At 41.5% G+C, this 14,542-nt stretch overlaps 1 protein-coding gene across 3 annotated transcripts in view; it reads left to right on the top strand.

Moving 5' to 3' along the window:
• Window positions 1–14,542, top strand: part of Dock4 (dedicator of cytokinesis 4) — a 429,879-nt gene that overhangs the window by 303,498 nt on the left and 111,839 nt on the right. For all 3 annotated transcript variants that reach the window (XM_042684635.1, XM_042684637.1, XM_042684636.1), the window contains exons 21-23: window positions 2,507–2,588; window positions 3,633–3,803; window positions 9,386–9,578. In XM_042684635.1, the coding sequence (XP_042540569.1) occupies window positions 2,507–2,588; window positions 3,633–3,803; window positions 9,386–9,578 (446 nt within the window). The remainder of the gene's footprint in view (window positions 1–2,506; window positions 2,589–3,632; window positions 3,804–9,385; window positions 9,579–14,542) is intronic.

The following is a 14,542-nucleotide window of genomic DNA, read 5'->3' as shown; positions in this document are numbered from 1 at the left end:
TATCTATCAAGATGGTATCTTACCGCATCACACATCCTTGTTTAATGGCTAGAACTTATTTTCATTAAAAGAAAAAATGAACTTCCTGCGGTCTGTTCCTAAAACTTAAGATTTTTCTTCTCATCTCTATATCATTGGGTATTCATATATATATATATATGAATATATATATATATATATGAATATATATATATATATATATATATATATATGAATACCCAGTGATATATATATATATATATATATATATATATAAAATATTAGGTGATTTCATTTTTTTCTGTCCAGGGCCCCATTTAATCACTACACAGCTTGATGCTCATATTTGTCCTGAAGAAAGAAATACAAATGGAAAGCAACCATTGCCTTTATACGTGGGTGCCTATTACATACATATCAAAGTGCTATAATGTGAAGACATGTCCCCAGCCTCTGGGGACATGTTAGCCACTGGAACCTGCCTTTTCATGGTAGCTGCCATTTTCAACTGTTCCCTTTTTTCCTACCAGCTCAGTTTGCATGTTAGGAAGGCTGAGAATGAATGAATAATGACAGGCTTCAGGCAGACAAGTTGATAATTGACCAAAGGCAGCAGCTTCTGTCTTTGAATCTTGTAAAGAACATCTTTCTAGTCTTTGCCCCTCCTGAAATACAACCCTGGGATGCATTTGATGTTCTCTCTACTCATCCAGTATGGGCATTGCTTTTCTATCTACATTTCTGCTTTATGCCTTAGACATCCATTCCCTAAGAGCTTGGAATCACTTTTTTGTTCATCTTTTCACCTCTGCATGTGTGTGATATAGAAAGGAGAGTAGATCATCGAACAAGCATCTGATAAACTTGGGCATTCCTCACCATGACATGTTAAGATTTTTGTTTCCAACATTTGAATGAATGAATGTTGTTTTATAAGACTTAACCCTCCATCAACATGCTTGTTTTTTTATTTTATTTTATTTTTGGTCAAGAATAAAATGTGCCATCAGGAATAGTTTTAAAACACTGGCCCTCCCTCTCAACCCAATAATTTGAGCCCTGGTATAAGGAGGTCATTGCTTCCTACTCAAATCGTCATTAGAAGTTAGAGTACAGAGTATAATTTTCAACATTCCATGTTGGCCTGAAAGGCAGGATAATCACCTGTCATAACAAGACAAATTTCTAAACTGTGAGTGGTCAGAAACTCACTGGCATATATCATCATCTGAAAAATACTGCTGGTAGCTTCTGTCTCCTGATACATACAAATATTCTTGTTTGACCAAGACAAAAATTGCCATGTGATCCCTTTCCCCAAGACAGCAGCAAAGATGAAAAAGGAAGCTCCTTCCCTAAAGCCAAAACATAAACCTTAAATGCCAAGAAGATAGTAGTGAAAAGCATCCACAGCTACAAGGAAAAGAAGATCACGCATTACCCATATTTCAGTAGCCCAAAACACCGTGTCTCTAGAGGCCTAAATATTATTGGAAGAATGCCCCAATTCCTGCTGACCACTGAGTCTATGGTGAGGAATGTCAAAGACAATGTATTTATGCTCGTTGTGACATCAAGGCCAGCAAGCAAAAGACCAAAATAGGCCATGAAGATGTTTTGTGGCATCTATGTGGCCAAGGTCAATACTCTCATCAGCCCTGATGGGGAAGAAAAAGGCATATGTTCAAGTAGATGTTGATTCTATTGATTTGGATGCTGCCCACAAGTTGGGATTGTCTGAATCTGTCTGTCCAACTCTAAATTACATTTGTTTCACTGCAAAGTAAGATATAAAGAACGAGAGGAGAGAGAGAAAGAGAGAGAGAGAGAGGGAAGAAGGATCAAAGGCCAAAGCGGCTAGATTCTAATCTTAAAGTGAATGAGAGTGTGTGTGTGTGTGTGTGTGTGTGTGTGTGTGTATGTGTGTGTTAATTTTACACTGTTTCTTCACAGTAACATTTTGATCTTCTAGAAGTATTCCTTCAAAAAGCACACTTTGGCATAATCCTGCTTCTTCTCATGGGTCATAGAATTGGCTTGATAATCCATGAAGGTGTGGCTTCGAGTGTTGCCTTTTCTGGCTCCTTTCTTCCTGTAACTAAAAGAGTGTTCTGTCCAGCTGTTCTCATGGTCAAGGAAGAAGAATCCCAATTAGCAGTTGCCCAAGACTGACAATGGCAGTCTTACATTCCAGGCACTTGCTTGCCCATAGTCCTTTTCTCAGTACTTGTCTTTTAGTCATGTGGGAGTCTTGGCAGAAATAGGAGGCTGGATGGAATAAATATGTTAAGATTGAAGGGAATCTTGGTAGCAGGAAGTCTTTATTCCTGCCTTAAGTTTTCGAAAACTGTAGTGATGGTGTTGATCTGTAAGTTTCATGAGATTATTATATAGCAAAGTGACAGGAAATCATGAGAACTTACGTGGAAAGAAGCCTCCTCATGATACCTATAAGTGTCAGGTTTGTTGGCATTTATTTGAGAATTAGACCAAGTCTATATTCTGAACATTTCTCCTTGTTTTCTAGAGATCTCATCAAAGTGCTTAAGTGGTATGTGGACAGGATAACTGAAGCAGAGCGGCAAGAGCATATCCAGGAGGTGCTGAAGGTAATAACGTGCTGTTGAAAGCAGACAACATAGTCTAACAAAGCTGTTGCACAGAGATGCTTAAACTAATTGGTTTCCTCTGCACAGACAGTAATTGGTGATGATATATTACTGACATTCCAATTCAAGGATCTTAATCCGTTTACAGCTGCTCCAGAACTGATGAAATTTGAAAGGTACTTTGCCAGGCTTGTCCACTGCAATCTGTTCAGATCGAATCCTTGGGCCTCTGAACTCCAGAACACGTGAAGTTCAGAAAGGACAGGAGAAGGAGATGGGCAGAAGTCTTCTATGGGAGAAGAATGCAGATGATGTAGTTATACATAGAAAATCACAGCTCTTGCTTCTACTCACCTGCCAGAGACTGACTAGCTGAGAACCACTGAGCTTAAAGTTTCAGAGATGTAGGGTGGCTTATCAGGGATCACAGTGAGGAAGCCCAGGTTTGAGAGGGTCTCACAGTTTGCACAATGTCTGTTTCTGGTTGTATATGAACACTAATCCAGTGCCTGACCTACAGACAGGTTCAAGAATACAAATTCTTAAGGGGATTGTCCAGGCCAGCCCTGGCAGTATTCTGATTTTCTTGGACTCTCATCTGGTATGGTATCAGTAGATAAAAAGAGATAATGTATCTATTTTATAAAACAAGCATTTTGTTCACTATAAACTGATCGTTTTTATCTGCTTAAAGGTAAAGTGCTAAGCAGCCAGAGTATCTACCAAAATAAATTCACTCTGAAAAGCAGTTATGTCTTCATCGATTAAATTTAAAAAGACATTCAAGGATCAAAAACATCCATGTTCATGACTCTTCAGAATTATCCTTTTGAAATTTTCTACACATTTTTTCCTCCTTAGGCATCAAAGAAAAACAGTTCTTCCTCCTACAAGTAAATACTGTTCAAAAATCTCACAAGGCCTTAGTGTTTAAATCAATAATTTAAAACTCTAACCCTGTATAGTAGTTTGTATGCTGTGTCATGGTTATATAAATACTCTTGGCCTCCTTTGCAGCTAACTTTATAAAGTTTTTGTGTTAAGGCACAGGAATACATCTTTAAGTACATAGTGCAGTCCCGGAGGCTCTTTTCCCTGGCCACTGGTGGGCAAAATGAAGAGGAATTCCGCTGTTGCATCCAGGAGCTCCTCATGTCTGTCCGCTTCTTCCTTTCCCAAGAAAGCAAGGGGTCTGGAGCCCTATCTCAGTCACAGGTAATTGCTTTCCCTTTCCATCTCTGCTACAGAAAAAAAAAAAAAAAACTATGAATGCAGTTTGTTTGTTTTTACACAGCAGCTTAATTCAAGGTTTTCTCTACCAGAAATCCATAGCTTCCATTTATACACTCTTAAGGAGAGGCTTTAACATCCCCCAAGCTCTGCTCACACAGAGGATACTGAGATCTGAGGATTGTGCATCAAAATTAGCCCAAGCAGGAAAGTTGGTTAGACTGTTATTGCCAAATAAAGCAAATAAAGGTCAATAAAGGTCAAGTGTGAGCTCCAGGCCCTGAGTTCAAGCCTCAGTACTCACCCCCACCACACACACACACACACACACACACACACACACACACACAGTTCTCAGTACTAGCTGATCAAAATATACACACACACACACACACACACAGTTCTCAGTACTAGCTGATCAAAATATACACACACACACACACACAGTTCTCAGTACTAGCTGATCAAAATACACACACACACACACACACACACACACACACACACACACACACACACACACACACACACACACACACACACACACACACACACACACACACACACACACACACACACCAGTTCTCAGTACTAGCTGATCAAAATTGGGTAGCCATTCCCCAGATCTGCTCTCTGCATGGAGATACTTCTGTTGCCACTTAGCAGAACCCATACTTAAAGCTGGACACTGTTTCCTTCAGCCTTGGAGAAGGTTTTGTTGGAGCTAGTCTGTTGACCTTCTTTTCTGCATTTCAGTCCGTGAGCTTGAGAATCATTATATTTTTTGGACTCTGCTGAACTGGACGTTGTTTTGTTTTATTTAACTTGACTGTAATCATCCTGGGACTGGTCTTGTAAGGCCAGTACTGTGCTGATATTGCCAAATTCTATTACTAGGGCTAGTCTGTGATTTTGTTATTGTTCATTTTTTGTTTGTTTTAAGAATAGACTTTCCAAACATCATGACCTTGTACATCGGAGAGATAATTCTGAATGTCCTTCTCTATACTTTCTGGTCTTTTTTATGTGCTTTTAATTCTAATGGCTTGGTTAAAAAAACCTATCTGGTGGAAAAGCAGCGTCTTGCTATCCCTTGAAGACCAGAGACTTAGCATCATTGAGAACTAAGACTTAAAAATAAAGTATCAAACCGGATCAGATTCTGAACAAAGTTGACAGAACGTGGTATGATATGACATTTGGAAGGCATAAAGTAGGCAAGCATGCAACTAGGCTCTCTTAAGCCCATTTTGACAGGTCAATCATTGCATTTCAGGAACCTGCCAGAGACCTCAATATTCAATGTCCCTAGGCCAAATCAGACCTGCTAGTGGCAGTTGAGACGTGAGAACGATAATCCCACAGGTTAACTATGTATTTATTCTTCAAGTTTGCAGAATTATCTACCTCTGCTAATGGCATTGTACAATTTGGTTTCTTATCCTGAGGTTTCCTTTTAACCTGTACTAGTTACAAAGATAACATTTTAGTAAGTCGTGGTTTCTTCTTAAAGATGCAAGAGATTGTTTTTCTCCTTCAGGTGACCTCTGCTGTGGGAATTCAGGGGACAGCAGCTATGTCATTGCTGCTCCATACCTACTTCCACTCTGCTCTCATGCTCTCTCTCTCCTCTCTCTCTCTCTCTCTCCTCTCTCTCTGTTTCTGTCTGTCTGTCTGTCTCTCTCTCTCTCTCTTGCTCTTTCTCTCGAAGTTTCTATCCCATGATCAAATTTGAAGAACAACTTTAACAACTTTGAAGACTCATATTTGATTTGTTCTGCCCTTAGTTTTTTTTTACTACTTTCCAATGGGATGTAGAAATTGGGAGGATTGAAGTTTGAGGCCATCTCAGGCAAAAAAAAAAAATAAAAAGTTTAAGAAATCAAATTTCAACCAATAAAAATGTGGGTTTAGTGTTCGCACCTGTCATCCCAGCTACACAGAAAATGTAAACAGGAAGATCAAGTTCCACGTAAGCTTAAGATTAATTAAATGTGAGGCCCTGTCCCCAAAATAAATAAAGAAAAAAAATGCTTAAATGCTAGAGTACCTGTCTATCAAATATAAGGCCCTTAATTTAACCGCAAGCAACACACATATACATGGTGATGATGATGATGATGATCATGATGATCATGATGATCATGATGATCATGATGATAGAATAGTTAGGTTTTTGTTGTTGCTGATGATGGGACTTGAACTCTGGGCCTGGGTACTGTCCCTTAACTCTTCAAGTCTAGGTAAGTGCTCTACCACTTGAGCCACAGCACCACTTCAGTTTTCTGGTGATTTGTTGGAGATAAGCATCTCACAAACTTTCCTGCCCAGGCTGGCTTTGAAATGCAATTCTCACATCTCAGCCTCTTGAGTAGCTAGGATTATAGGCATGAGCCACTGGCGCCCGGCTTGGTTTTTTAAAATTATTATTATTACTAAATAAGTAGAACATTGCCTGTTTATGTTTTGGGAAGAAAGAAACGCACATATTTCTTCTCATACCAGGTTCTCTTTTGACCCTACACTGCTCTTTAAGACCAGTGTCACTAATTTGATTGATTTGGTATATTAGTTTTCTATAGCTTTATAACAAATGACTATAGCTTAATGATTTAAACAGTGCTCATTGATAAGGCCCTCGCTCTGTAGGTCAGAGATCTGGACAGCTTTCTTCAGAGTTCTTTGGGAGTTTTGTGTTTCCCAAAACCAAACTCAGGGTATTGGCTTTGATGTGCTATCTGAAGCTTCAATGGAGAGTATGCTTTCCGGTTCTCTTAGGCTGTTGACACAAATCTGTTTCCTTGTGTTTGTAAGACTGGGGTCCCCATTTTCTTCATGGCTGCCAGTTGGGGCTAGAAGGAAGAGAAATGCATTCAGGAGGCCATTTGTATTCCTGAACACAACATCTGCTCCATTCAAAGCCAGAAACTACATGTGGAATCCTTCCTGTGCTTTGGGTCCTTCTGACTAGTTCTTCCATCAGCCAGAGAAAACTCTTTAAAGTTTATTATTAGGTTAGGCTCACCTGATGGTCTCCGTATTTTAAGGTCCACTTTTTTTTTTTTAATCTTCATTACATGTACAGAATCTCTTTGCCAGGCAACATGCAATGGCAAGAACATCAGGGGAAATGGAGTTATCTTAGAATTTTGTCTCCCACATCCCAAACAAGTATCCCCAATAGCCCAAGCTTTACTGCAAACGACAGAAACCACATTGCCTTGCTTCATCTTATGTTTTTGTTTTTGTTTTTCACCTGGGCAAGTTCTGCTTCCTGCTTTCCAAGCAATATATCATCTTGGGTCAGTAGACAGTGACCCCACAGAGCTGTGTGTCCTGGCCCCAGTGGCAGAGCTTCATTGAGGCCTCCTGGCCTGAGCCAAGCTTGACAATACACTGTCTTGGATAGCCTGCCCTGGGCAAGACTCAGCACTGAGGTGGCATAGTAGCAGTCATCCATTGCCCATTCTGTGGACAGAGCCCTGTCTTAGGACCCCTAGAAAAGCAGCCCAATGAGAGGATCAAGGCCTGAGCCCTGGCTGCACATTCCTCCGATTGTTTTTCTCTATTTGTCTTGCCTGCCGGGAAGGACAAAACTAAATTGTTCTTTTATTTACATTTACAGTAATAATCCTTAGCTTATACTATCTTCCTGCCATCATAATTAAGCCTTTTTTATCATTTTAAAAAATTATTATTATATATGTGTCTTATACTGCAGGTACAGATTTAAGTAAAGTGGTATAAATAAAGAATTAAGGTACAAATTAAGGGTTACCTGAGAACATTGAACTTATTTTTGCTTTTCAACCATGCATTTTTTTCTTTACTTACATGATTCAGATCTTTGTAGACTACAATGAAGATTATATAAACATAGCCTTGAACAGGACTATAGAGTTACTGATTAAGTATATTCAAGTAAATTGATAAGTTTAGGAGCAGATATGAATTATTTAGAAAGTCAAAAAAGTCTCAAAATTTATGTGAAGCAGAAAGTAGGTGGGTAATTACATCTCTATATTCAGGAAAAAATAATACTTTTGTTTGTTATATGCAGAGCTTCAAATCTGCATTTTTCTTCCACATTTTAAGTCTGTGATTTTTCAGAGTCGTGAAGTATAACTTTTGGGCTACTCTCCCTGTCTTCCCAGGATTCAGATCACCTTGAGAAGCCATCTGTCTCCTCAGTTTCAGCTCAGTACACACACGGGAGAGTTGAGACTGGCTGCCTCCCATTGCCCTCCCATTGTGGAATTTTAAATGGGTCAATGAATTTGCTTTCTTTGGTATACAACCTTAGTCCAGCTTTTTCAGTGTCCCCCTTGGGATTTGATGGTAACTCCTGTTTTGTTTTGATTTTTCTCCTTTAAAAATGATTAGCAGGCCAGGCATAGTGCCTCACACCAATCTTAGCTATTCAGGACGCTGAGATCTGAGGATCATTGACCTAGATCAATGATCTAGGTAAAGTTCATGAGATGCTTAGCTCCAATTAACCCCCAAAAAGCCAGAGGTGGCTCAAGTAGTAGAACATTGCAATAGTCTTGGGTGAAAAAGCTAAAGAATAGAGCCCCAGTATTGGTTCATGCTCTCTCTCTCACGCTCTCTCTCTCTCTCTCTGTCTCTCTCTCTGTCTCTCAAGTACACACACACACACACACACACACACTTCTTCACATAACTACATGTGCATTTCTTTTTTTCCAACAGAACCTGAGGCAATATAAGGTTGTGCCAATGATCTTTTTATTTTTCTGGTGAAACTAAAACCTGGGAGACAAAATTATACTTTCCAAAGCCATGGCATTGACTAGAAGCAGAAGTAGCACAATGTGCAGACAGATCTTTGCTGCCCTGATCTGTATTGTCATGTGTCTACTCTTAGATCACAAATTCAGTGCTTTAGGGAATTGATATGTTTGGTTTGTTAAAAAGGATATTTAACTGAGAAGTTCAAAAAGTCTCTCCAAAAAGAAATGAAATCTTAATGTCCCAGTCCATATGTTTTAAGGATTCTTTCTCTTCATCAGGCTGCATTTTCTGAATCTCTGGTATTTTTGCCAATCATTTCGCTAATGTGATTTTTCGAGGATTTCCCTGTTTTTATTACTTTATTTCTTTGCACATTTCTAAAAATTTTCCTATTCTGCCACACCTTTTTTTATTTAAGTTTTTGCTCGTTTAACTGTGGGTACAGAAACATTTTCCTTCTACTTAAAAATACTTGTGCTGGGCACTGATGGTTCACACCTGTAATCCTAGCTATTCAGGAGGCTGACATCTGAGGATCGAGGTTCAAAGCCAGCCTAGACAGGGAAGTCCATGAGACTCTTATCTCCAATTAACCAGAAAACCAGAAGTAGCCCTGTGGCCCTGTGGCTCAAGTGGTAGAGTGCTTACCTTAAGCTGAAGAGCTGAGGGACAGTGCCCAGGCCCAGAGGTCAAGCCCCCTGACTGACTCAAAACACAAAAAACGTCTCACAATCCTTAAGCTCACTGATGTTTTACAGCTTATTTCTCATGGCATCCCTGGGAGTTAATTGAAATTTCTTCTTTTTCCTAAGGCCGTGTTTCTGAGCTCCTTTCCAGCTGTGTACTCCGAGCTGCTGAAGCTCTTTGATGTCCGGGAAGTAGCTAACTTGGTGCAGGACACTCTGGGCAGCCTGCCCACCATCATGCACGTGGATGACTCCCTCCAGGCAATCAAGCTGCAGTGCATCGGTAAAACCGTGGAAAGCCAACTGTATACCAACCCAGGTAGGGTGGAGAGTCATGGATGAAAACCCTGGCTGCAAAAAGCCAGTACTCTTTTTTTTTTGGTCAGTCATGGGGCCTGAACTCTGGGCCTGAGCACTGTGCCTGAGCTTTTCAACTCAAGGCTAGTGCTGTACCACTTGAGCCATAGCACCACTTCCAGCTTGTTCTGTTTATGTGGTGCGGAGGAATCGAACCCAGGGCCTCATGCATGCAAGGCAAGCACTCTACCACTGAGCCACTTTCCCAGCCCTAGTACTCTCATTTTACGACAGTCATCAGAAAAACAATTCTTCAAAATAAATAAATAAATAAAACTTAAATGTAATTTGGATGTAAAATGTATTTAGTAACCAAATAAGTATAAAATCATGACTATTACAACACTAAAGAATGGGTGAGGCAGGCGCTGGTGGCTCACGTGTATAACCCTTAGCTACTTGGGAGGCTGAGATCTGAGGATCACAGTTCAAAGCCAGCCCAGACAGGAAAATCTGTGAGACTCTTATCTCCAGTTAATCACAGAAAAAGCTAGAAGTGGTGCTGTATCTCAAGTGGTAAAGTGCTAGCCTTGAAAAAAGGGGCTCAGGGACAGTGCTCCGGCCCAGAGTTCAGGGTCAAGGCCTAGAAAAAAACAAAAACAAATGAGCAAGGCACAGTGATACACTTTTAGTCCCAGCTGCTCAGGATGCTGAGGCAGGAAGATAGCCTAGCCCCAGGAGTTCAGAAACAGCCTGGGCTGCAATAAGAAGGCAAACATTAGAAAGGTATAAGAACAGAGTGAACTGTGGATTGTAACCACAGCCAGTGGTAGTAGAGGGTATGTCTCTTTTTTATTTTTGGAGGACAATTTGATAGTTTCTATTTTTTAATATATATTTTTATGTAAAGCTGCTGTACAGAGGGGTTACAGTTGCATGAGTGAGGTAATGAGTCCATTTCCTATTGAGCAGTGTTATCTTCTCCTTTGTTTTTCTTCTACCATCACTTGCCCCCACCGCCCCTAGTCCCCCACCCCCTGCCAAAGTTGTAAAGTTCATTTTCAACATTGTGTCTTGTACATGTCATTGTTACAATGGGTCAACCTGTATCTTTATTTCAGCATTTTGTTATATCCCTTCCCCTTCCCAAATTAGAAAAATGTATATACAAGATGCAGGGCACTGGAATCAAATACAGTTAAAACAGGGGTTATACCTTGGGGGACGAACATACAAAAGAAACAAAAAAATCACATAGTACATTATAAGTACATTAAAAACAACAGCAAGAAAGATAAAACCTCTTGTATCCCTATCTTGAGATTCATTTCACTTAGCATCGTCTTATATGGCCATATGTACATAGCTTTTGATTTTTAGTGCTTGTCCTAGACTTATACTAGTTATTGCAAATAAGGGAAACCATGGAACCTATGTTTCTTTCGGCCTGGCTTACTTCACTTAATATAATTTTTTTCCAAGTCTTTCTATTTCCTAACAAATGGGGCATTTCTGATGGAGGCATTGAATTCCTCTGTGTGTATGTGTGTACACGTACACACCACATTTTCTTGATCCATTTGTCTACTGAGGGGCATCTGGGTTGGTTCTATATCTTAACTATGGTGAATAATGCTGCAGTAAACATAGTTGTGCTGGTAGCTTTAGTATGGCCTTAAAGAGGACTTCTCTGAAGAGGAAATAAGAATGGCCAATAGACACATGAAGAAATGCTCAACTTCTCTAGCCATAAAAGAAATGCAAATCAAAACAACATTGAGGGATAGGTTCTCAAGATGGCGACGGGGCAGTAGGGAAACGCCACAGCTCTCTCCAACCAAAAAGAGAGTTCGAGTTCCAACCTTTAATCTCCCCAAGAGACCGACAACAACAAAAAGACGAACACTCAGAGAAAAACCAGAGGTGGAAAATAACAAAAAAAGAAAGAGAGGAAAAGAAGAATTTCAGAACAGAGAAGAGCGAAGACCCCTCCCCCAACCTTTACTGGCCGCGCGGCAGTGCGCCAAGCCGCCGGCCAGCCGGCCCGGCAGGGGCTGCCGGAGCCACAGAGACACAGGGGGCTGCTTGCAGATCACCAGGTACCGGATTGCAGAACAGCGGATCGCCAGGAACAGAGAAACCTACCAGCCGGGAGTCTCCAGGAGGATCCCACCCCACCCATCACTCTCCACCGGAGCGGAGAGGCTCCATCCCGCCAAAGCCGCCCGGCACCAGCAGCGCCACAAAGGGACCTGTCGCGATCGCAACGACCCGGCGGGGGGCCGCCCAACCCAGCCCGCAACCACCCCAACTGAACTCGGACTGCAACAACAACTGACGGACTGCAACAACAACTGACGACCTACAGGGTGAGTACCCATCAGGGGACAGGGAATCCATCAAGGGAGACCAGAGCTGGAGGGAATCCCCAGACCCTGACCTAGACTCCCTACCCCAACACCCGGACCACAGGACCCACTAAAACTGGGAACTGTTCGAGAGCCCCACCAGCCGGTGGAGCACACTCTGCTGGCCAGGCCAGAGCAAGAGCGCCCCGGGAAGGGAGCTTAAATGCTCAAGCCAGGAACAGTGCCCCTGGGTCAAGACTACCAACAGTAGAAGAAATTTGAACTGTGTCCTCCAGGCTGCATAACCAAGGTGGCATACACATTAGCACAGGCCTAACGAGCGCGCTCCAGGCTGGGGCCGGAACCAGGCCAGGGGACCGGCGCCTGAACAAAGCAAAAAGGGTCAGAAGTGGGGCTGTGGCTCAAATGGTAGGGTGCCAGCCCTGAGCTGAAGAGCTGAGGGACAGCACCCAAACCTAGAGTTCAAGCCCACAACCAGCCCAAAACAAACAAAAACACATCAGGAGCCCATAGCAGACTCCAGTATTTGGGAGAGTGCATCCAGAGCATCTGATCTTCCCAAGAGCACCCGCAGGAGCAAACACAAGCAGTCTAGGCTGCTCAACCCTTCCAAAGGCGGGAATTGCTACAGCAGAGAGCTGAGAATCCTAAGTGAATAGCAGCTGGAAATAGGCTCCCAACAGAATCCAGATCAGACACAGACTCTCTCTACCAATAGAGAATCAGCAACCAAGCAAAGACAGACACACCAAAACAAGATTGAAGAGCAGTCTCCTGAACCCCCATGCGAAAATCACAGAGAAAAATCACAAGGTTTACCACTACCCAGGACAGCAAGCTCACCTCAAAAGCCAGCAGCCACGCAGGGGAGAGCCCCAGTGGGAGCAAAGCAGGAATGGAAGACAAAAACTACATCCAAGGGTTGCTGGAGGCAATGACTCAAGAAATAAAGCGAGAAATGGATCAGAAATTGAAAGAGCACAAGGATGAACTATCAAAAGATATACAGGATATCAAACAAAAATTGGATGCAAAAATAGAAGCTGCACAAACCTCAGTAAGAAGTGAGATAAACGCCAAATTAGAGGTAATGCATACTGATATCACCTCATTGAGAGGTGAGATCAGTACTCTGAGAACCAACATTGAATCCATAAAGGGATCCATTTCCATCATGCAAGCCACAATAGAAGCCACGGTCAACAGAGTGAATGAAATGGAAGGTAGAGTGTCAGATACAGAAGACAGAATACACCAACTGGACCAAAAAGTGACAGATATGGAAAAATCACTCAAATTAAACCAAAGGGAAATTCAAGAGCAAGCAGATAATGCTAAAAAATTTAACCTTCGCATAATCGGAGTGGACGAAGGTGAGGAATTCCAGAGCAAGGGAATGCAACACCTATTTAACAAGATAGTCAATGAAAATTTTCCCCACCTCAAAAACGACCATCTTAACTACATCACAAAAGCTTATCGAACACCCAACAAGCAAGATCCCAGGAGAAACACTTCTAGGCACATAATAGTAACAATGATGGATCTGAATAATAAGGAAACAATCCTGCATGCAGCAAAAATGAAGAAGGAGCTATACTACAACGGGAAAAAAATTAGAATCACTGCAGATCTCTCCACACAAACAATGAATGCAAGAAAAGCCTGGGAAAGCACCATACGAGCCCTGAGAGCCAATAACTGCCAACCCAGACTGATATACCCGGCAAAGCTAGCATTCACATTCGATGGAGAACTGAAAACTTTTAATAGCAAAGAAAAACTAAATGAATACATAAACATTAAGCCAGCATTACAAAGAATTCTAAGAGGGGGGACACAACCTGAAGAAAGCAACCAGGAACTGGGACCTGCCCCAAACAGGCATTACTCAAAGTCTAACTGAGCAAGCACAGGAGGAAAGGAAAGAAGAAAAACTTAGGAAAACGGAATGGCAGGGACAACAATGCATCTCTCTATACTTTCTCTTAATATAAATGGGCTGAATTCGCCAATTAAAAGAAAACGAACTGAGGACTGGATCAGAAAACAAGACCCATCCATCTGTTGCCTTCAGGAGACCCACCTCTCAGCCAAACATACAAACAAACTCAGAGTGAAGGGGTGGAAAAGGATCTACCAATCAAATTCCCCCAATAAGAAAGCAGGTGTAGCTATCCTGATATCTGACAAAATAAACTTTTCATTAAAATCAGTACAGAAAGACAAGGACGGACATTACATATTAATAAAGGGAACAATCCAAGAGGAGGATATAACCATCATCAACTTATATGCCCCAAATATCGGTGCACCCAGATATGTTAAACAAATGCTCTCAAACTTACAGAATAAAATAGATCCCAATACGATAATACTAGGAGACTTTAACACGCCACTCTCACCAAAGGACAGGTCTACCAACCAGAGGATTGGCAAAGAAGCTACCGAATTAAGTGAGGCCATACTTCAAGCGGAATTAACTGACATCTACCGAGTATTTCACCCTAAAACAACACAGTACACATTCTTCTCAGCAGCTCATGGAACTTTCTCCAAAATAGACCATATCATAGTTCATTCAAGGAACTTAAGCAAATACAAAGGGATCGACATA

This window comes from Dipodomys spectabilis, unplaced genomic scaffold (assembly GCF_019054845.1).
Source record: "Dipodomys spectabilis isolate Male_0828 unplaced genomic scaffold, ASM1905484v1 ptg000089l, whole genome shotgun sequence".
NCBI classification, from domain to species: Eukaryota; Metazoa; Chordata; class Mammalia; order Rodentia; family Heteromyidae; genus Dipodomys; species Dipodomys spectabilis.
This window is presented reverse-complemented; position numbering and strand designations above follow the sequence as displayed.